Source organism: Aquarana catesbeiana, linkage group LG13, assembly GCF_042186555.1.
Source record: "Aquarana catesbeiana isolate 2022-GZ linkage group LG13, ASM4218655v1, whole genome shotgun sequence".
NCBI classification, from domain to species: domain Eukaryota; kingdom Metazoa; phylum Chordata; class Amphibia; order Anura; family Ranidae; genus Aquarana; species Aquarana catesbeiana.
This window is the reverse complement of record NC_133336.1, coordinates 122,596,273-122,618,686: the sequence shown is the minus strand read 5'-3', so window position 1 is coordinate 122,618,686 and position 22,414 is coordinate 122,596,273. Positions and strand designations below refer to the sequence as shown.

Here is a 22,414-nt window from a genome sequence, read left to right as displayed (position 1 = left end):
CAGGGCAGGGGTAGAGGCCACTTCCTCATCCTCTTCCCCCAACATTACCAGAAGTGGGGAAGGTCCCCCCCCCCCCCAGTGTTCAGGTAGGTCTGTGAACCACACTTCTTTACATCCTTCACAGTATCAGCGCTACTTTCATCACCATTAACCAAATCATTAGCATTTTCATCAACTGGATCCACATTAAGAACCTTTGGCATTTCAGGGTTATTCCCCTCAACAGCAGGAACAGAGGGACTAGTTTCTCCCCAGTCTGTGGACCGTTCAGGTAGTTCTCCTTGTCCCCACAGTTTTGCAAATAATGGACAGTCTCGTCCTATGATAACATCATGTACCAACCACCCCCACCTCTTGAGTACCAGTGCCACATGCTGTGGAAATGGACACCGAGATGAGAGGGTACTCTCTAGTGTCCATGTGAATGCACACAACCTGTAAAGTTTTGCTTACCAGACCGATCTTCCCAATTACTCTAGGATGAACCAGGGTTACAATGCTTCCGGAGTCCAACAAAGCCCGGGCAGGGAGGTGGTTCACTTGGACTTCACACTCAAATTTCCCCTCTCCAAGGTCAAGATGTGTTTTACATCTTTTATGGGCATAAAAAGACCCCCTCTGAAGAACCCCGCATTCCATGGGCTCCTCCTGCAATGGGCAGTGTGTCCGCATTCTCCACCAGTGGTAATGTTCGGGGAACCAGCTGGATCGCAGGACACAGGCTTTTCCGTCAATAGGAGGTTTATTAAACTTAAATAGCTTCACAGCAGCAAAAACAAAAGAAAGAGATTTCAGTCTCACCGACTTGCAGAGTCCAGAACTGCTATCGCGGTTAAACAGTCCTTGGATTTTGTCACAGGTAACCTCCCCTGCCAGGAGGCTTCCAGGCAGGACACTGCCGTTGACTTTTATCGCTGTACACAAAACCACCATCCACAGTCTCCTCTACACTCCTCCACACTCACCTACAACTTCCTGTCTTGTTTTAAACGCACTTCCTCTGACAGGTGAATTAACCCTTTTTATTCCCTTAAAGGGACCACAGTCCAAACAGAGGGGAAATATAGCATCCTTCCAGGACCCAGCCACGGCGTCCTGTACAATATAGAGATTTCTAGGTGGCAAAACCCATCAGAGTCCACCAGCAAGAAAAATACAAATTCTAGGTTGCCAAATGTGTTCAGGACAATTGCTGCCTTTGTTGTCTTCTGTAAAACTGTATTAATTTTATCTGAATATACAAGCGGTAAGCTCTATATAGTATAGTATAGCAATTTCTTATTTTAACTGTATGTTGTGCTTTCCTCTATACAATCTTAGGTTCATCCCTGTGTTTGTGTTAAAGGAAGAATCACTAATGGAAAAACGGGTAAGGCATAAGCTTGTGTGACTGTTTCTGATGTGGATGAGACATTTTAGTTTGGTACACCTTCCTTTCACCAAATATTGCAAGGCAGAATGTAAACAATCGTAATGCATCCTCCACTTGTTCCTTTTATTGGTTGTATTATGCATGTGATATCGACAATAAACAACAGAGCCCTACGGCTCAGGTTTTATAAGTGTGTCAAATCTAGTATGATTTTAGGTACTTCTGCTTGCGTTGATTTGGGCTTGAGTTGACTTTTAGTTGCTCAAGGAGCTGTTTTAAGCAGCTTTTGAGTTGCATCAGTGTATGCTCAATGTTGTAATGTTTATCACCAGCCTAAATATGGAAGTAAGATACCCCAGTATTGAATACGCATTCCTGGTGGCCTCAGAATTAAAGGTTCACTGACAACTCTGAATGCTGATCACTAAGCTAAAATGGAGTAAGCAGGTCAATTGTCTATTCTCCTTTATCACTAATCAGTAATTATCCTGGGTCTTCTCTGCAAATTAAACTTAGCTGAATCCTGAATCTGTGCACAATGAGGATACGCCACCGACACTAACTGCAGGCCGAATGAAATCTTGTAGCAGGCCGAATATGGCCCATGGGCCGGAGACCCTTGATTTAAAAGAAATATGTACTGAAAAAGGCTGTCAATGTTGACATATTTATGAAAAAGCTAGTTCTTAGAGAGGTCAGCAACATCAGAATCCATGTTTTTGCCTGTACAGATTAACCTTAAAAAAACAGGGCTACCTATAAAGAGAATAATGAATATGTATGTGTCACACAAGTTATCATTATCTAAAGAATCTTTCATCTATAGTCATTTTAAATTTATTTATCTATACATGGTTGTTTGGGGAGGACACATGATTATATGTATGACCTATTTTTTACTCACTATCATCATGTATGAGAATACAGAGGTCTTTCATGTGTTTGTTTATTTTCGTGACTGTTCAGGGAACCAGATGGTAAAGTTGTCTGTGCCTGGATCCTATGAGAAGCAGATATGTGCTCCATTAAAACAAGCACAAACCCAAGAGGAAGGGATTCCATTTGTATTCCATGCGGACCGTGATATCAGCCCTTCTCTAAATGTTTGCTTACAACAGACTCTACGAGTAGGGCAGGTCAGTAACTAGAAATTGTCCTTAAATTTAGGCTTTTCAAAGTTATCTATACCTCTTAATGTATTACTCAGTAATATGGGGCATCCATCATGACATTTTGGGGGTACCATCCAAAAGAAACTGTAAATTGTGATCTCACATGAAAATTAGTCTGTGAAACCCAACTTTACCCCACCAACAAATTTAAAGTATCCATTGTAACCAATGGAAATTTTTTGAAATAGCCAAATGCCATGGGAGCACTGTAGTCATGGCTGTGCTTTTGGAATATAATCTTTTATTACAAATGTATTTGGTGTTTTTCCTAGACTAAGATGCTTCTTATACTTTCCATGATAGCAAGCAACATTTTCAATTTATATTTAAATACTTGCAGGAAAAGAAATGCATACTATTTGCAAAGAAGATAATTTCTCCATGTGGGCAGCCCTAGCCCCTGCACATGGGGGTACCTTTCGCCTTGAACGCGCTTATCAATGCCCAGTACCAGGCTGGGACTGCGGTCATGTGAAAGTCTAACATTAGGCAGTTCCCCAACTTAGAGTTTAGTCATACCTCTGTGTGCAGTAGTAAAAGTACACAGTTCTGAAAAGTATTCTCCCAATGTCACTACACAGTGTAACTTGATGTATGTTGTATTAGGAGTGAATCTGCTGAGCCCACGCCCTCTCCACCAGTCAGTGTACCTCTGCTACCTCACTCCCAGTAACAGAATGGGGTCCCGCATGCATCTTATGTTGATGTTGGCACTTGTTAACGCCCTCACTCTCGTACCCCGTGACCGAGTAATGGATCTCCAGAATGCAGATTTGGTTCCAGTTGCTAGTAGAAACCAACCTCTGGGGAGGAAGCCAGAACATCAACCCCTATCGGGTTGAGGGCAGGACTCTGTGCAGGCCAGTCAAGTTCCTCCGCCCCAAACTTGCTCATCCATGTCTTTATGGACCTTGCTTTCTGCACTGGTGCACATGCCTGTTGGAACAGGAACGGTTCAAGCAAGGTCCATAAAGACATGGATGAGTGAGTTTGGGCAGTAGGGACTTGACTGGCCTGCACAGAGTCCTGACCTCAACCCGATATAACACCTTTGGGATGAATTAGAGCAGAGACTGCGATCCAGACCTTCTCATCCACATCAGTCCCTGACCTTACAAATGCGCTTCTGGAAGAATGGTCAAACATTCCCATAGACACACTCCTAAAGCTTGTGGACAGCCTTCCCAGAAGAGTTGAAACTGTTATAGCTGCAAAGAGTGGGCCAGCTCAATATTGAACCCTACTGACTAAGACTGGGATGCCAATAAAGTTCATGTGTGTGTAAAGGCAGGCATCCCAATACTTTTGGTAATATAGTGTATTTATAGTGTATATAGTGTAATTACTTTTTGCAACATACTTTTTCCATAACCGTATCAGACATTAGTTTGATCTTGTACCATCAAATGCTGATTTGTAAATGTTTAAATCATTTTAAACTTTATTTCCTAATTGTTTATCAAAGGACACAGTCCAGGAGGTTCCAAGCGGTGTAATTCTGAGACACTGGAGTTATGCTGCTTCGTTGAGGAGAGTGGGCACAGGCAAACAAAAAGCTGTAAGATAGTCTAGTATAACCTTCTCCACTCCCAGCAGGCTCCAATTTTTAGCTGGTGTACTAGGAAAATGGACCATTTATTTTCTCAGAGAGAAGCAAACCTATTTCTTTGACTTCTAATACTTTTATCTAGATCCTTTTCTTTTCAAGGTCTTCTACAGTTGCTGCAGAGCCAGAAAGGCAGATTTCTAGATTGACTGCTCCTCCGTATGTGACCTGCAGGCTTGGGGGACTGCTTGGCACTCTCCTAGACATTTCATGTAACAGAGCATACAGGATCAGGGCAACAGTATACCCATCTGGTGGAATCCTGTCTCCAGAGAATCCTTAGGGAGTATGCACTCTAGGTGGGCAAAAGTTGTCTGGATGGGGCTTGTTTCCCTGGATCCCGCCTGCCATTGTCCAGCTCTGAAGCACTGCTGCCATAAGTCAGGCCTTTTCCCTTTTGTTCAAGGAGCCTGGTGTTGGTACTGTGCTCCAGTTCATATATTATGCCCACAGTGATTAACACAGGAACCCCAGCCATCACACTTTTGGTCTCAGGCTGGTGGCGGCAATATGCCATTTTTGAATTTGATGCTTAGTATAAGTTCTCCTGATTCTGTGCAGGCTTCTTTCTTGCCTCCACACTGCACATGCATGCAGTGCTTACTTGGGCACATGCACAACTGCTCAGCATTCCCGCCATCTCCTCAGCTGTATCAGTGCCATTAGCATCATAGACCTTCATCCATGGGCTCCCTGCTGCCTTCCTTTCCCAGCAGTAGTTTATAAGTACCCATTGTGGTAAACCCTCATTTGTTTATTTCAGTATGGTGGGTCATAAGCACAAGAGCAGTGGTCATATGGGGCTTACCAGCCAACAGTCCACTGACAACTCTGGCGTGGTTTGCAGTGTACCTCCGAAGAGACCTGGCACTGATAGCCCAGACCACTGTCCTCTGTGTGAGTCACTGCACTCCTCAGAATCCTCTTAAACTGGTTCAGGCATGTCTTCCTCCTCTGCCTTTTCCAGGGGGGAAATCTCAGTAACTGTTAGTCTATGGAAAAAATTTCAGATATATTAGTTGATCCAGAAAGCAGGAATGGCAAAGAGTAACAGACCTCCACACTGCTCTGGCAAAGGTTTTCTGTCAAAGGGTTATAGCCATTGTTTTGGAAAAGGAAGATTCCAGGGTTTCTACTTGAACCTTTTCACCATTCCCAAAATGAAATGGGACATTTGCCCCATACTGGATCTAACTGTTCTTAACAATTTCCTTTGGGTACAAAGATTCTGCATGGTATCTGCAAGGTCAATCATCACTTCCTTTAATCCGGGAGACCTTCTAGCCCCTACTTGTTAGGGGATGCCTACTTGCATGTCTCCATTTTCCAGCATATTAACACTATCTGCATTTTACAGTGGGACCACAACAATACAATTTTATTGCCCTTCCATTTGGTCTGTCCACTTTGAGTCTTCACCAAATGATAGCCCTTGTATTTGCTTTGCTTTGTTCACATGGCATCATCATTAAATAACCTTCCTCTGAGGGAACAGTCAGCACAGACTCTATCAGCCAATGTCCAATAGACTGTTCAAACTCTGTAGAAGTTTGGATGGCTCCTGAACCCCCAGTAGGCAACCCTAGAACCAACTTACAGCTTGGAGTATCTAGGGTATCTTGAATACTACTCTGTTCAAGGTTTTCCTTCCATGTTGCTCACATTGTTCCCCCTTGCACGTTCCACAGTGACACTGTGGGATGTTAACCTGTTTTTCAGTCCTTCGTAAACCGCTCTTGGAACCTATCCAGGATAGTTCTCTGTCTACTCTGTGAGGCAAATTTCTGAGTTGGCTGCCTTAAGTTTTAAAGAATAAGGATAAGCAGCAAACTGCCAGCCTAATCAGCTGTAACCATTAAACGTCCCACCCCACAGCAGCACATAACAAAGTAGCAGGGAATCTGGTGATATAATTTACCTAATATGGCCACATGTCCTGTCCTTATCCTAGACATCCTAAGAAATTTCCCTCCACTGGCTAGATGTGGTACATGCTCTTTGAGACTACCCCCCCCCACAGCTGCTACCTTTAGACAAATGGAATTTCTTTTTTTACTCAATCCTGAGGGTTCCCTTACTGCAGGGGTTGGCCAAACTTTTTTCAAAGAGGGCCAGATTTGATGAAGTGAACATGCGTGAGGGCCAACCATTTTGCCTGACATTCTTTGAACCATTAAAATTCGGTCTAAGTGTGTTCGTCTGAGCACCAATACACTGCCCAACAAGAATTCTCTTGCCTTTGTGGCTGTGTGTGGTGAAGAGATGAGCTCGGGCGTGTTATTTGGATATACCGTATTTATCAGCCTATAACACGCACCTTCACTTTAAGAGGGAAGTTTCAGGAAAAAATCTTAAATTTGAAATATGGAACTGTGAAGCAAAATAAGGGTCAGTGCCCATCAATGCAGCCTAATCAGTGCCTATCTGCAGCCTCACAAGTGCCATGAATGCAGCTCCACCATTGCCATGAATGCAGCCTCACCATTGCCTTGAATGCAGCCTTACCACTGCCATGAATGCAGCACCCCCATTGACATGAATGCAGCACCCCCATTGACATGAATGCAGCACCCCCATTGACATGAATGCAGCACCCCCATTGACTTGAATGTAGAACCCCTTTAACATGAATGAAGCACCCCCATTGACATGAATGCAGACTAACCGTTGCCATGAATGCAGACTCACCGTTACCACAAATGCAGCATCCCCCATTGTCATGAATGTAGCACCCCCCTTGCCATGAATGCAGCACCCCCTTGCCATGAATGCAGCACCCCCATTGCCATGAATGTAGCACCCACATTGCCATGAATGCAGCACCCCCCATTGACATGAATACAGCACCGCTGTTGCCATGAATGTAGTACCCCCATTTACATGAATGCAGCACCCCCATTGATATGAATGCAGACTCACCGTTGCCATGAATGAAGCACCCCCGTTGCCATGAATCAGCACCCCCGTTGCCATGAATCAGCACCCCCGTTGCCATGAATGCAGCACCCCCATTGCCATGAATGCAGCACCCTCATTGCCATGAATGCAGCACCCCATTGACAAGACTGCAGCACCCCCATTGACATGAATGCAGCACCTACATTGACACGAATGCAGCCCCCCCCTTGCCATTCATGCAGCACTCCCATTGACACGAATGCAGCACCCACATTGCCATTAATGCAGCACCCACATTGCCATGAATGCAGCACCCACATTGCCATGAATGCAGCACCCACATTGCCATAAATGCAGAACCCCCATTGACTTGAATGCAGCACCCACATTGTCTTCCTTTTACAGAGGCCGCCGTGTAAACAGGAAATTCTCCTGTATGTACAGGACTCGTCCCACCCCCTCCAAGGCAGCCAGCATATATATCTTTTGTGGCCCCCAGCGCTCGGGGATTCATTGGGGGCCACAAAAGATATACATATCCAAATTACCAGGCGGGCCGTTTGAAACCGGAACGTGGGTCAGACTTTGGACATGCCTGGCTTAGGGGATAGCCTGCCTCTTGTTCCACCATCTTTAGGTAGATATGGTAGTTCATCAATCAAGCCTTAAAGTGGAATTCCACTCAAAAGTGGAACTTCCGCTCATTGTACTCCCCCCCCCCCCCTCCGGTGCCACATTTGGCACCTTTTGGGGGGGAGGGGAGACAGGAACCCTGTCTTTCACAGGTATCCTGTTCCCACTTCTGGGAGCCTCAGCCGCAAGTATTGATGTCACTGCCCGGGCTCCCTCCTCCTTCCCCAGCCGCCGGGCCAGTAGGAGAGAGGAGTGGAGCCTTGCGCATGCGCAGTAGGGTTCCCGGCATGAAGCCGTAAGGCTTCACTGCCGGGTTCCCTTACTCGCAATGGAGTTGGCATGCACCCGACAGTTGATGGAAACAGCTGCGGTGCCGACATCACTGGACTCCAGGACAGGTAAGTGTCTGATTGTTAAAAGTCAGGAGCTGCAGTATGTGCAGCTGCTGGCTTTTAATTTTTGCAGCGGTGGACGGACCTCCGCTTTAAGGACAAGGTTTCACCCTTCCCTGTCTAAGTGCACTGCACTAATTTAGTATCAGGCTTTTCAGTATCAGGCATCTGTATCTCAGATTTGAAAGGCTGCCGCCTGGTTTTCTGTTCATATATTCATTAGGTTTTACTAGGTGGATGTTCAGACCTCATCTGATTCCAGCTTTGGTCGCAAGGTTTTTCTAGCAGCTCTGTAAGCTCTGTTGAGTCTCATCTATTAACCTGTTACTTGTGGGCCTATTAGTGTTTTGTTTGCTCTATTGCCTACATCTCAGACTGTTTTTATATGTCCCAGTTTTTCAGAATTACTCCACCGAGTCCTAAAATGAACTACTAGGAAAACAAGATTTTTGACTTACTGTAAATTCCTTTTCATGGAATTCATCAAGGGACATAAGTCCCTACCTTCTTTCTTGACCCACCCCTATCACTGGTTTTCCATAATGCTGGGAGTGAGAGGCGTTATATTGAGCTGTCTCACAGCTTTGTTTGCCAGTGTCCAATCTCCTTAAGACAGCAGCATAACCCCAGTGTCTCAGAATGACTTCACCCTGTGTCCTTTAATGAACTCCAATAAAAGGATTTTAATAGTAAGTCCAAATTTCCGTTTGTTTTTTTTTAAAATCTTTTTAGGATGATTTGGCACCAGAGCTGGACAAACAAACTCTATACTTGGGTAAGGGGTCTTTACCAATTTCAAATCTTCCAGATGGAACAGAAATAAACATCAGTCTCCCTCTGTCTAAGGTAAGAATGTATCTATTATGTGGGGGCATATGAATAATCACTCTTTGGGTACAATGCATACATATACTTCTCTTCTGATTTTCCAGGATCACATCATAAATATGAACATGAGAAAAGAGGAAAGGTTCGTTTTGAGAAAATGTTAATAATAATTGATGCACACAGTAGATGGTGGTCATAGATTTTCAAAAATTCTGGCTACAGAAAAACCTAACTTGAATGCTACGTAGCAATATGCAAAATGATCAGCATTCTATATGCGTTCATTAAATAGTACATACAGTGGGGACAGAAAGTATTCAGACCACCTTTAAATTTTTCACTCTTTGTTATATTGCAGCCATTTGCTAAAATCATTTAAGTTCATTTTTTTCCCTCATTAATGTACATAGAGCACCCCATATTGACAGAAAAACACTGAATTGTTGACATTTTTGCAGATTTATTAAAAAAAGAAAAACTGAAATATCACATGGTCCTAAGTATTCAGACCCTTTGCTGTTGCTGTGACACTCATATATTTAACTCAGGCACTGTCCATTTCTTCTGATCATCCTTGAGATGGTTCTATACCTTCGACTCTAAGCTGTGTTTGATTATACTGATTGGACTTGATTAGGAAAGTCACACACCTGTCTATATAAGACCTTATAGCTTACAGTGCATTTCAGACAGAGCAAATGAGAATCATGAGGTCAAAGGAACTGCCTGAAGAGCTCAGAGACAGAATTGTGGCAAGGCACAGATCTGGCCAAGGTTACAAAAAATTTCTGCTGCACTTAAGGTTCCTAAGAGCACAGTGGCCTCCATAATCCTTAAATGGAAGACATTTGGGACGACCAGAACCCTTCCTAGAGCTGGCCGTCCGGCCAAACTGAGCTGTTGGGGGAGAAGAGCCTTGGTGAGAGAGGTAAAGAAGAACCCAAAGATCACTGTGGCTGAGCTCCAGAGATGCAGTCGGGAGATGGGAGAAAGTTGTAGAAAGTCAACCATCACTGCAGCCCTCCACCAGTCGGGGCTTTATGGCAGAGTGGCCCAACAGAAGCCTCTCCTCAGTGCAAGACACATGAAAGCCCGCATGGAGTTTGCTAAAAAACACCTGAAGGACTCCAAGATGGTGAGAAATAAGATTCTTTGGTCTGATGAGACAACTTTTTGGCCTTAATTCTAAGCGGTATGTGTGGAGAAAACCAGGCACTGCTCATCACCTGTCCAATACAGTCCCAACAGTGAAGCATGGTGGTGGCAGCATCATGCTATGGGGGTGTTTTTCAGCTGCAGAGACAGGTCGACTGGTTGCAATTGAGGGAAAGATGAATGCGGCCAAGTACAGGGATATCCTGGACGAAAACCTTCTCCAGAGTTCTCAGGACCTCAGACTGGGCCGAAGGTTTACCTTCCAACAAGTCAATGACCCTAAGCACACAGCTGAAATAACGAAGGAGTGGCTTCACAACAACTCCGTGATTGTTCTCGAATGGCCCAGCCAGAGCTCTGACTTAAACCCAATTGAGCATCTCTGGAGAGACCTAAAAATGGCTAAAAATGAGACCAACTTTTACCATCCAACCTGACAGAATTGGAGAGGATCTGCAAGGAGGAATGGCAGAGGATCCCTAAATCCAGGTGTGAAAAACTTGTTGCATCCTTTCCAAAAAGACTCATGGCTGTATTAGATCAAAAGGGTGCTTCTACTAAATACTGAGCAAAGGGTCTGACTACTTAGGGCCATGTGATATTTCAGTTTTTCTTTTTTAATAAATCTGCAAAAATGTCAACAATTCTGTGTTTTTCTGTCAATATGGGGTGCTGTGTGTACATTAATGAGGAAAAAAAATGAACTTAAATGATTTTAGCAAATGGCTGCAATATAACAAAGAGTGAAAAATTTAAGGGGGTCTGAATACTTTCCGTCCCCACTGTAGGTCTAAGGTCCTCATTGATTTATGTAAATATCTAATATGCAGAAACAACCAAATGCATATAAACTACCCCCATAAATACATAAAACACATTTCATCTCATTATATACTGTAACATGGGGGATCGTTAGCTCAGTGATAGATGCATTTTTCCTGTGAGTCCACAGCAGTCAGTTATCAGGTTTAAGGGTGTGGCAGCCCATTTTTATTAAAAGGAGCAAAATAAAAGTTTATACACAGGATCGCCCCACACAGGGGTTCTTCTCAGACAAATGCAACAAATGAGAAAATGCCAAACCACCTGGCTCCTAGTCTTACTTTGCCTTGACTTGCAGTTCCTTGCTGAACCGGCCTACTCCTGGCCTTAACAGGATTCTCCAGCCCCCTGGGTTTGCTCACTGTCCCCAAGACTTCCTTCAGCCCCCTTAGACTTGCTAGCCACCTCGGCTCTCCCACCCTCCCAGACCCTCTTCTGGTCTCCCAGGTCCTTGTAGCCGTCCCGACCTTCCCAGTCCTTCAGACAAGAAGTCCCTCCTCACCGGGGATGTAGTCTCACACAGGGCAGACAGTTTTCCTGACAGGGGTCTGTCTTTACATAGCAGCAACAAGCTGCTCACACTCCACCTTCCATCTCTTACTGCTCTCACCAGCCCCTCCTTATATGGGCTGTGTGCACCTGGGCACACACCCTGTTGGCTGTCCACAAGCCCCGGAAACAGGGTTGGAGATCCTATCCCACCCAAGACTCTTAGGAATCTCCAAACTACAGAGCCCCATCCGGCGATAGTAAAATCCGGAGAAAGCTGCCAGAGCAGTTTTCTCCTCTCAAAACCTACGCTCTGTAGCTCTGCAGTCAGCAGATATGCAGACTTTGAGTCCATTTTAAACCTATTTCCATAGGGACAGAGCCTCGCTCTGTCACAATACATAAATAAATAAAAAAACAGGATTTTTAAAACAGCTTACCTGTAAAATCCTTTTCTCTGAAGTACATCAGGGGACACAGAGCCATAGTAGTTACTATGTGGGCTATAGGCCACCTTTAGGTGATGGACACTGGCACGCCCTAAGACAAGAAGTGCAGTCCCTATATAACCCCTCCCACTACTGGGAGTACCTCAGTTTTGTAGCCAAGCAATACACGTGTATAGCAAGAAGGGAGGGACCTCTGTGTCCCCTAATGTACTTCAAAGAAAAGGATTTTACAGGTAAGCTGTTTTAAAAATCCTGTTTTCTTTTCATAAATCCCATAGCAATGGCAACTGAAGGGAGGGAGACACAACAAAAAAGGTAGGGCATTAAGAGGCTAGAGGACTTACACTGCAGCCTGCAGTACACTATGCCCAAAGGCAATATCCTCATGACCTTTAACATCGATTTGATAGAATCTGGTAAGTGTATGGACTGAAGACCAAGTCGCGGCCTTGCAGATCTGAGCCATAGAGGACTGGTGATGCACTGCCCAAGAGGCACTAACAGCCCTGGTGGAGTGCGCTTTAACATGAAAAGGAGGAATTTTCTTATTTAGACCATAAACTTGAACAATCACTTGACAAATCCATTTGGAAATAGTAGATCTCGATGCTGCTTGTCCTCTTTTAGGACCTTCTGGCAGTACAAACAAAGCATCTGTTTTGCGAACCTGAGCGGTCTCCTTTAAATAGACCTTGACCGCTCTTACTACATCAAGAGAATGTAGTGCCTTCTCTTCCCTAGATCGAGGCTCTGGGAAGAAAGAAGGCAGAATAATATCCTGGTTCAAATGAAAACCTGTCACCACCTTTAGTAGGAATTCAGGATGAGGCCGCAATACCACCTTATCCTTATGCGTGATTAAATATGGCTCTTTACAAGACAGAGTTGCCAATTCCGATACTCTTCTGGCAGAGGATATGGCAACCAAAAAGACTATTTTTCTTGTCAAAAGAACCAAGGGAATTTCCCATATAGGCTCAAAAGGCTGATTCTGTAAAGCCGACAAGACTAAATTCAAATCCCAAGGATTTAGAGGTGCCTTGACAGGGGGATTAATTCGTGTTACCCCCTGAATAAAACTACGCACCAGAGAGTGAGAAGCAAGAGGACGTTGAAAAAATACTGATAAGGCCGAGACCTGGCCCTTCATAGTACTCAAGGCCAGCTTCATTTCCAATCCCATTTGCAGAAATTCAAGGATCCTACCTTTGACATACTTCCTGGGGTGCCAACCCCTGGATCCACACCAGGAAACATATGCCTTCCAGACTCTATAGTAAATTACTCTGGAGGCCGGCTTCCTAGCATTAACCAAAGTAGACACTACTGAAGGGGATAACCCACGATCCTTTAGAATGTGGGTTTCAATAGCCAAACTGTTAAATTTAGCGTTTGTAAGGTAGGATGGAATACCAGACCTTGAGCGAGAAGGTCTGGCCACAATGGCAGGGTCCAAGGGACTCCTACCGCCATCTTTATGATCTCGGCAAACCAAGATCTTCTGGGCCACGCTGGGGCCACCAGAATCACCTCTTTCTGTTCCTGCTTGATCCTGCGGAGAAGGCGCGGAAGTAGCAGAACCGGAGGAAACTCATAGGTCAGTGAAAACTGAATCCATGGGAAGACCAAGGCGTCTGTTCCGCACGCTAGCGGATCCTTCGTCCTTGACACAAAGTTGTCGACTTTGTTGTTGAATCTGGACGCGAACAGATCCACGTCCGGAATACCCCATCTTTGACATATCGACAGGAAGATGTCAGGGTGAAGGGACCATTCTCCCGGAAACAATTGTTGGCGACTCAAGTAGTCCGCCTGCCAATTTTCTATCCCTGGAATGAAAATCAAGGAATGTTGCTTTCTCCCCAAGCTAGAACATGATTCACCTTTTTTGGGCTGCACAACTTCTCGTGCCCCCTTGGTGATTGATGTAGGCCACAGCTGTGGCATTGACGGATTGAATCCTGACAGGACAATTCCGCAGCCTGAGCGTCCAGGATTCTAGGGCCAGACATACTGTCCGAATCTCTAGAACGTTGATGGACAAGGTCCTTTTTGACTTGGACCATTTCCCCTGGACAGAAGCTTCTTCCAGGACTGCTCCCCAACCTAGAAGGCTGACATCCGTTGTTACCACTTTCCAGGATACTGGTAAAAAGGATTTCCCCTTGTGGAGGTTGCTGGATATCAACCACCAATTGAGGCTCAGACGCAGCTCGGGGGATAAGTACATTGGAAAATCCAAAGCCTGAACCTTCTTGTTCCAGGCCGACAGAATGGTGTTTTGTAGCAGTCTTGAATGAAACTGCGCATAAGGGACGGCCTCGAAGGAGGCCACCATCTTCTCTAACAATTGCATGCACAGCCGAATGGCAGGATTTCTCTTTGCTTTGACAAGTTGAATCAGTTGAATCAGTTCTTTTATGGAGCCGATTCTTGCCTGGGGTAGGAATACCTTCTTTTGTATGGTATCTATGACCAGCCCCAAGTACTGTAATCTCCTTGATGGTTTTAAGGAGGACTTTTCTTTTTTTTATACAAAAAACAAGCTTTATTATTGAATTGAGGACATTTATACATTGACAGTACTAGAAATTGCATAACAAGATTTGGTCGAGAAAGAGAGGCAAAAAAAATAAGGAGTAGGGGGGCGTAATACATTGCTTATACATATGTATGCTTGTTGAAGAAAGATACAACGTCACATCAAATCATACACGATTACAGCAACATCAATAGCAATACCTATCGGATAGAGTGGTCTCAAATAGCAGTCCCTTCCCTTGGTTTAGAAGAGTATGGTAAGCTAATCCGTACAGGTGCTTGTCTTATCTAGCCATTTATCCCATACTTTATGGAATTTAGTTGGGCAGCCTCTGTTTTTGTACATCACCTTTTTATATGGTAGTACTGTATTAACTTCCCTGATCCAGGCTTGTAGAGTAGGGGGTTCTGTTCTCATCCAGTGCTTGGCTATTAGTTTCCTAGCACTAAATAGTGATTCGCTTAGGAGTGTAATCAGGGATCTGTCTGTGATGGCGTCAGGGAGTAGCCCAAGAAGCCATGGCCTTGGGTCAAGTTGAACTGGCGATCCCATGTGGTCGTGAAGGAATTTTATGATTTGTGCCCAGTAGCTTTGTATTTCTGGGCATGACCAGAGTAAGTGGAAAAATGAACACGGGTTGCTGGAGCATCTTGGGCAGTGTGGGTCCTGATGTGGGGAAAATTTAGCAATTCTGGATGGCGTTAAGTATGCTTTGTGTATTATATACAGCTGGGTTAATCGGTCAGAAATTTTAGGTGATGTAATTTTAACGTTTGATAGTATATCTTCCCAGTCTATAGGCCCCACATCATCCTCCCATCCAATTCTTGCTGTGTCCACAATTCGTGCTACCGATTTGGTACGGAGTGTAGTGTAGAGGGTGGATATGAGAAGGAGGACTTTTCTAGGTTGAGTATCCAACCTAGGAATTCCAGGCAGCTTACAGCTGAGATTAAACTTTGGTTTAAATCAGAGACTGATTGATCTACTAAAAGCAGATCGTCTAAATAGGCTAGGACAGTTATGCCCTGAGCCCTTAACCTGGCTAAGGGAGGTGCCAGGATCTTTGTGAACACACGCAGTGCAGTGGCTAGACCGAATGGCAGAGCCACAAACTGAAAATGATGATTTTCTACCTTGAAGCGTAGAAATTTCTGATGAGCGGGAAATATCGGCACGTGGAGATATGCATCCTTGATATCGATCAATGCCAAAAACTCCCCTCCTTGCAAAATGGAAACAACCGATCAGATTGACCCCAATGCGAAAGGACCGGATATTTAAGTGGCGGTTCAGATCTTTGAGAACTAAAATGGGTCTTACCTCCCCGTTTGGTTTTGGAACCGTGAAAAGGTTTGAATAAAACTCTGAACCCTGTTCCTCTAAGGGAACCTCTGATATCACCTCCTGGGATAAGAGATGATCCAGAGCTAGAAAGAGAGACTTCCTTTTCTCTGCATCTCTGGGAACATTTGATTTTAGAAAACGAGGAGACGGGAATTCTCGGAACTCTAGTTTGTAACCTAGAGAAACTGAGGAAGCCACCCATCTGTCTTGACATTGTTCCTTCCAGATCTTTGAAAATTGCAGAAGCCTTCCCCCCACCCGAGTGAGCGGGGTGCCCCTTCATAAGGAGGCTTTAGCATTTTGTTTTGTGGGCTTTCTGCCCCAAGTCCTCTTTTGGACCTGGGACTACCCCTGAGGTCTACCTCTTGAGCTTGACGGTGGAGGCCGTCAAGACTGCCTAGAGGCAGATGCTCCTGGAGAGGAAGCACTTTTAAAGGAGAAATGTTTAAACTTCTTCTTTACCGGTAAAAGAGAACTTTTCCCATTAGAGATCCTTTGGATATATTTATCTAGATCATCTCCAAATAACCGTTCACCATGAAAAAGGAAACTGGCCAAGAGCTTCTTACATGGTGCTTCAGCTGACCAATTCTTCAGCTACAGGACTCTGCGTGTAGGCACTAATCCTAGCATAAGCCATGAGGATTGAATGATAGAATCTTTCATAGCATCCATCATAAAACATAGTGCATCTGACACGCCAGCCCATTGCTGGGCCTGCTGATCAGGAAGAATCTTAAGTATCTCTACAAACTGATCCTTTATGGACTGAGATACACCAATTGCTGCAAGAACCGGCTGCGCTACTGAACTTGCCAGAGACATGTTGTTCCTAAAAAGAAATTCCAACTATTTATCTGTTGGATCCTTTAACATCTGCGCATTGTCTACCAGAAAAGTGAGTTTTTATTCACCGAGGCAATTGCAGCATCAATTGCTGGAACCCCCCATTTCTTATAGAATTCTTCCTCCATAGGATTCAGTGTAGAAAACTTTTTTGGAGGAAAAAACTGCTTATCCGGGTGTTCCCATTCCGAATATATCAGCTTTTTTAGACATGAATGGATAGGAAAAGCATCCCCAGAAGGGGGAGACTTTAGTGATCCCAAACCAGAGGTCGGCTCATCAATAGACTGCGCTACAGGCAGCAAAAAGGTTGAGCAAACCAGTTTAGTAAGGGAGTGTACCAGCAAACTCCCTCCATATTAGGATCCTCGGAAGAAGATATATTAGTATCTTCCAGATCTTTTGGAGGCCTTCCTGATCCCCTGCCCCTTGTACCTCAGGATGAGGGTCCTGAGCACTGGATGGGGATCTGCTACGTTTGGACCCACTATGGAGAGTGATCATAGCATCAATCTTCTTTTCCAAACTAGAAATGGTAGAAGAAAAAGCCTCTTGTGTGATATATATATAGGGGCTGAAGTGTCCAGCGCTGCTGCAACACCAGTCTCCCCTGACGGCTCACTCTGACCGGCCGCATCACTCTCAGAGGAGGATGCCATTCTTTTGGACAAGGATTTAGATTGTTGTAAAACAATCAAACCTCTAGAACCCTTTGAGGAGTTCCTGGTCCCTCTTCCACTCATAGCTTGATGCACAAAGCAGAGGCAATATCAGAAAGAATGCATACACTGCTAGGCTATAGTCCAGCAATATTATGCTGCTATTAATGCCCAGCCTGAAGCAGTAATAAGGTATCAAGGGAAATGCCTGTGTCACCAAACCTGAAGTAATGCCACCTCTTTGCTCTTGTGTCCCTCCACATCCAGCAGCAGCACACAGTGTGCTTTTAACCCCCCTGGCGGTATTCCCGAGTCTGGCTCGGGGTGGATTTTACATACCAAAAGCGGTATCCCCGAGCCAGACTCGGGCTTGCATCGCAGTATCCAGGAAGAGTTTACTTACCTTGTCCCCTGGATCCTGCGATGTCTCCCCGCTGTGATCGGCGAGCCGCTGTGTCTCGCTCGATTCACAGTGCCGAGCTCCGTTCCCTGCGAGCGTTGCGACGCACGGGGACGGAGTTCGGCGGTAAATTCAAAAGTGAAACACACAGTATAGATACAGCATACTGTAATCTTACAGATTACAGTACTGTGTCAAATAACTACACATCCCCTTTGTCCCTAGTGGTCTGCCCAGTGTCCTGCATGCAGTTTTATATATATAAAACTGTTCTTTCTGCCAGGAAACTGGAGATTGTCCATAGCAACCAAAACTGTCTCTTTACATCAAAAGTGGTTTTAGACCAGCTAGAAAAAAGTGATAATAAATTATAATCACTTGCAGAATTGAGCGATAGTGATTTGTGGGGAGATCCGTCATCAAACACTAAAAGTAATAAAAGCTAAAATTCTGCAACTGAGCAAATTTCAGTGTTTTTGATTTGATTACATTATTATATAATTTTTATTATTATTATATTATTATGTGTTTTAATTATTTATAGTTATTTATTATATTATAATTTTTTATTTCGTTTTTCAAACTTTATCATACCCGGGATGTCTACTAGACTCTTGTTTGGACAGATTTAAGTGAACTATTCCTAAGAATTACAGGCCTACAATATAAAACGCCAAATTTCTGTGCAAAATAATGGTACCGCTTTCAGCACCTAAAATCTGAAATAATCATACCGCCAGGGAGGTTAAACGCTTCCTCCACGTGCACCTGGCGTCGGAGAATGCCGATGCTGTTAGCCCCGCCCCCCGCGTTGCCTATGGCTCCACCCCCATTTTTAAAATGACGGGCTTTCCTGCATGAGCGGCGGACTACAGGTACCTTCGGACCCAGAGCTAGGTGGGGGGGTATAAAAAGCCGCTGAGTGGCCGCTGCGTTTTTTGTTTTTTTTTCCGTTTTTTTTTTCTTTAAATGAATCCGGGCTCTTAAACCCCCCCCGAGGGGGGGGAATCCCAGCATAGGGGGGCCACAGGCGGGGAGAGAAGTCCCCCCTTTGCTTACCGGAGGATCTGCTGCTTTGGCCGGAGGAGAAAGAGGAAGTAATCGGCTCCTGACACAGTGCTGTTTCCAGCATGAGGTGGTGAGTGCTCAATACAGCCCCCAGTGGTGATACATAGGCATGACAACATTATTTACCTAAAGGAGACATTCATAAGAAAATTCAAAAATATTTCTTAGAAAGCTCCACTTACCTTTTCCCGCCACAGGGTTTTCTGTGGTAAACCAACAGACCCAATCTTCACCCTGCACGGTGGGCTCCGTAAACCTTCAGGAACAGGGGAACCTCGAGGTAACCCACAATCCTGGACCTGCAACAGCACCCTGCCTGTAAAACTTTATGGCCTTACTACCAAAAAGTACTGGATCCCAGGGTCCAGCTCTTTTAAAAATTCTTCGGATACGAGGCCCAGGTACCATTCAATTTGGCCCCCAAAAAAAGACACTATAACCCACATAGTAACTACTATGGCTCTGTGTCCCCTGATGTATGAAAAGAAAAAATATAACCACATACAAACATTCATAAATTATTAAGTATTTGTGGTCACTGTAATGGATTTATGATTTTTTGTATGTGGTTATTTTATTTATGTATATAATGAGGTGAAATGTGCTCTTTGTATTTATAGGGTTATTTTATATGCATTTGGTTGCGTTGCACTTTAGATATTTATACATTGTTAGGTGTGGGAACATATGCTGCAACATATAGCTTTCTACATGTCTAATTGCACATATACACACACACTATATTGTCAAAAGTTTTGGGATGCCTGCCTTTACATGTACATGGCATCCCAGTCTTAGTGCGTAGGGTTCAATATTGAGTTGGCCCACCCTTTGCAACTGTAACCGCTTCAGCTCTTCTGGGAAGGCTGTCCACAAGGTTTAGAAGTGTGTCTATGGGAATGTTTGACCATTTTTCAAGAAGCGCATTTGTGAGGCCAGGCACTGATGTTGGACGAGAAGGCCTGGCTCGCAGTCTCCACTCTAATTCATCCCAAAGGTTTTCTATCGAGTTGAGGTCATGACTCTGTGCAGGCCAGTCAAGTTCCTCCACCCCAAACTCACTCATCCATGTAATTATGGCATAGCATGTTCATAAGACACACAGAGTGGGGCTTGGCCCAGTCCCTGCTCCCTCCTCATTGGCTGTGATTGACAGCAGCAGTCGCCAATGACTCCCCCCTAAAAGCCAGGGAAATTGGCAGACCCAATATTAACCATTCCCCCCCTGGGCAGCCCAGACTCTCTATCTAGCAGTGACCCAACTGGTAGGCACCTGCCTATAAGTATCTCATAACAGGAACTGGAAATAATTTGTCAGATTATAGAAAGTATTATGCATATGACAGCTGTACATAGTGAAATCTGCAGGCCAGAGGTATAAACCTCAAAATGTTAATGTAATTTTGGACAACTGGAAATATTATGATCATTCTATGATTTGCAACACCATCATGTCTGTCTTTCTATCTATTAGCAGTCCTCAGGAACTTGATATCCGTCTTGGATTTGAACTTTCACACGGGGAGAGAGACTTTCTAGAGAAGAGGAAAAAAATTGTTGCAAAGTCCCTTGAAGAAGTCTTGCAACTTGACCCTGGCTCCCAAGAGGTAGGGTGTTATTCTTAAGTGACACATGTTTTTCTAAGCATGCCACATCCTACTGAGCTTACAAAGTCGATCATTCTATTTAAGTTAGCACTGTATACACTGCAGTATGCCACAAACATTCCCACAGTTGTATTAGATTCAAAATAAACATTGAGCAAACTGAGTGCACAGAACGAACTGTTGAACGGTTAGAATCCAGATACATCATAATCAGCGTAAATGTCCATACTGTGAACCAAGCTGGTAAACTGAAAAAATCTATGCCAGAGACAAAGGATGAAGAGTGTGTACTGATGTAAAAACACCCAGGATAGTGCGTCCTCTGCCCGGGGAAGGGGGTAGGTACTCTTACCGGAGACTGTGGACCCACGTGCCAGCGGCAGCGAGTCACCCACGCTTAGGATAGGAACTGGAATTCTGGTGAAGATCACCGATCACATCGTTTCTTGCAAACTGCAAACAGACTTTTTATGGCTTTCTTTCAACAGTGGCTTTCTTCTGGCCACTCTTGCATAAAGGCCAGATTTGTGGAGTGCACAACTAATAGTGGATTCTCCCACCTGAGCTGTAGATATCTGCAGCTCCTCCAGCGTTACCATGGGCCTCTTGGCTGCTTCTCTGAAAAAAGCTCTCCTTGCCCAGCTGGTCAACTTAGGTGAACTGCCATGTCTTGGTAGGTTTGCAGTTGTGCCATACTCTTCATTTTGGGATGATGGATTGAAAAGTGCTCTGTGAGATGTTCAAAGCTTGAGATATTTTTTTTATAACCTAACTCTGCTTTAAACCTCTCCACAACTTTATGCCTGACTGGTCTGGTGTGTTCCTTGGCCTTCATGCTGCCGTTTGTTCACTAAGGTTCTCTAACAAACCTCTGAGGGCTTCACAGAACAGCTGTATTTTATACTGAGATTAAATTACACACAGGTGGACTATATTTACTAATTAGGTAACTTCTGAAGGCAATTGTTTCCACTAGATTTTAGTTAGGGGTATTAGAGTAAAGGGGGCTGAATATAAATGCAAAGCACACACGTTTTAGATATTTATTTGTAAAAAATTTGGAAAACCAGTTATTTTCCTTCCACTAAACAATTATTTGCCACTTTGTCTTGGCCTATCACATAAAATCCCAATAAAATACATTTATGTGTTTGGTTGTAACATGACAAAATGTGGAAAATGTCAAGGGGTGTGAATACTTTTTCAAGGCACTGTATATCTGCATGCCTAAGTTCTGCCATTTAGTCTCTGCAATTATTTCCTGATATAACTGTACTGTCTGCCCTCATGTTGTAAAGCACTGAGCAAACTGTTGGCGCTATATAAATCTTGTATAATAATAATATACAGTAAGTATTCTGTGATTTCCTGCACAAATTTTAAGTGTATATTTATTCTCAGGTTCCCATAGTTGCAGTCTTGGGTTCTGGAGGAGGAACACGAGCAATGACCTCATTCTATGGTAGTCTACTAGGCCTTCAAGAGCTGAAGCTGCTGGACAGCATCACTTACCTATCTGGTGTGTCTGGATCAACTTGGTATGATCGTAATACATTTAAACTATCTACATTCTGTAATTATATGGTAAAGCCTAAAGCATAAAGGTCTGTTATAGTAATATGGCTCCTTTAATTTATAATTATATTATTTGTTTCTCAAGGTGCATGTGCACACTTTATGAAGATCCTAATTGGTCACAGAAGGCTCTCCAGGAACCTCTTAAGAAAGCAAAAAGTTCTGTTACATCAAACAAAGCTGGAGCATTCTCAGCTGATCGACTCAAGCATTGCACAAAAGAACTGGTGGCTATGGAGAAGAATGGACACAAAGTCAACTTCACTGATTTGTGGGGTCTTGTCTTAGAATACTTTCTTCACCAGAAGGTATGAAGCTCAATGTTGGCCTTTATAATGGAAGAAACTAGTATGATGACAAGAACTGTTAGGTGGTCATTGTCCAGTGACAGATCAGCAGTTGGAAGCTGAGGCTTTGTTACGTACCTGGTGGAGATCGAGCATGGAGAGGGGGCTTCTCTTGCACCTCTTGTCCAACACCCCTGGTACTGATGACAGGAAGTCATCAGTCACCAGGCAGGAACTAGGAGTTAGAACATGGTGACACTTGATTGG

General features: G+C 44.2%; 1 protein-coding gene across 2 annotated transcripts in view; it reads left to right on the top strand.

The window, feature by feature from the left end:
• Nucleotides 1–22,414, top strand: part of PLA2G4F (phospholipase A2 group IVF) — a 145,367-nt gene that overhangs the window by 103,945 nt on the left and 19,008 nt on the right. For both annotated transcript variants that reach the window (XM_073609670.1, XM_073609669.1), the window contains exons 7-13: nt 1,321–1,369; nt 2,339–2,508; nt 8,806–8,919; nt 9,006–9,043; nt 20,153–20,285; nt 21,687–21,823; nt 21,946–22,168. In XM_073609670.1, the coding sequence (XP_073465771.1) occupies nt 1,321–1,369; nt 2,339–2,508; nt 8,806–8,919; nt 9,006–9,043; nt 20,153–20,285; nt 21,687–21,823; nt 21,946–22,168 (864 nt within the window). The remainder of the gene's footprint in view (nt 1–1,320; nt 1,370–2,338; nt 2,509–8,805; nt 8,920–9,005; nt 9,044–20,152; nt 20,286–21,686; nt 21,824–21,945; nt 22,169–22,414) is intronic.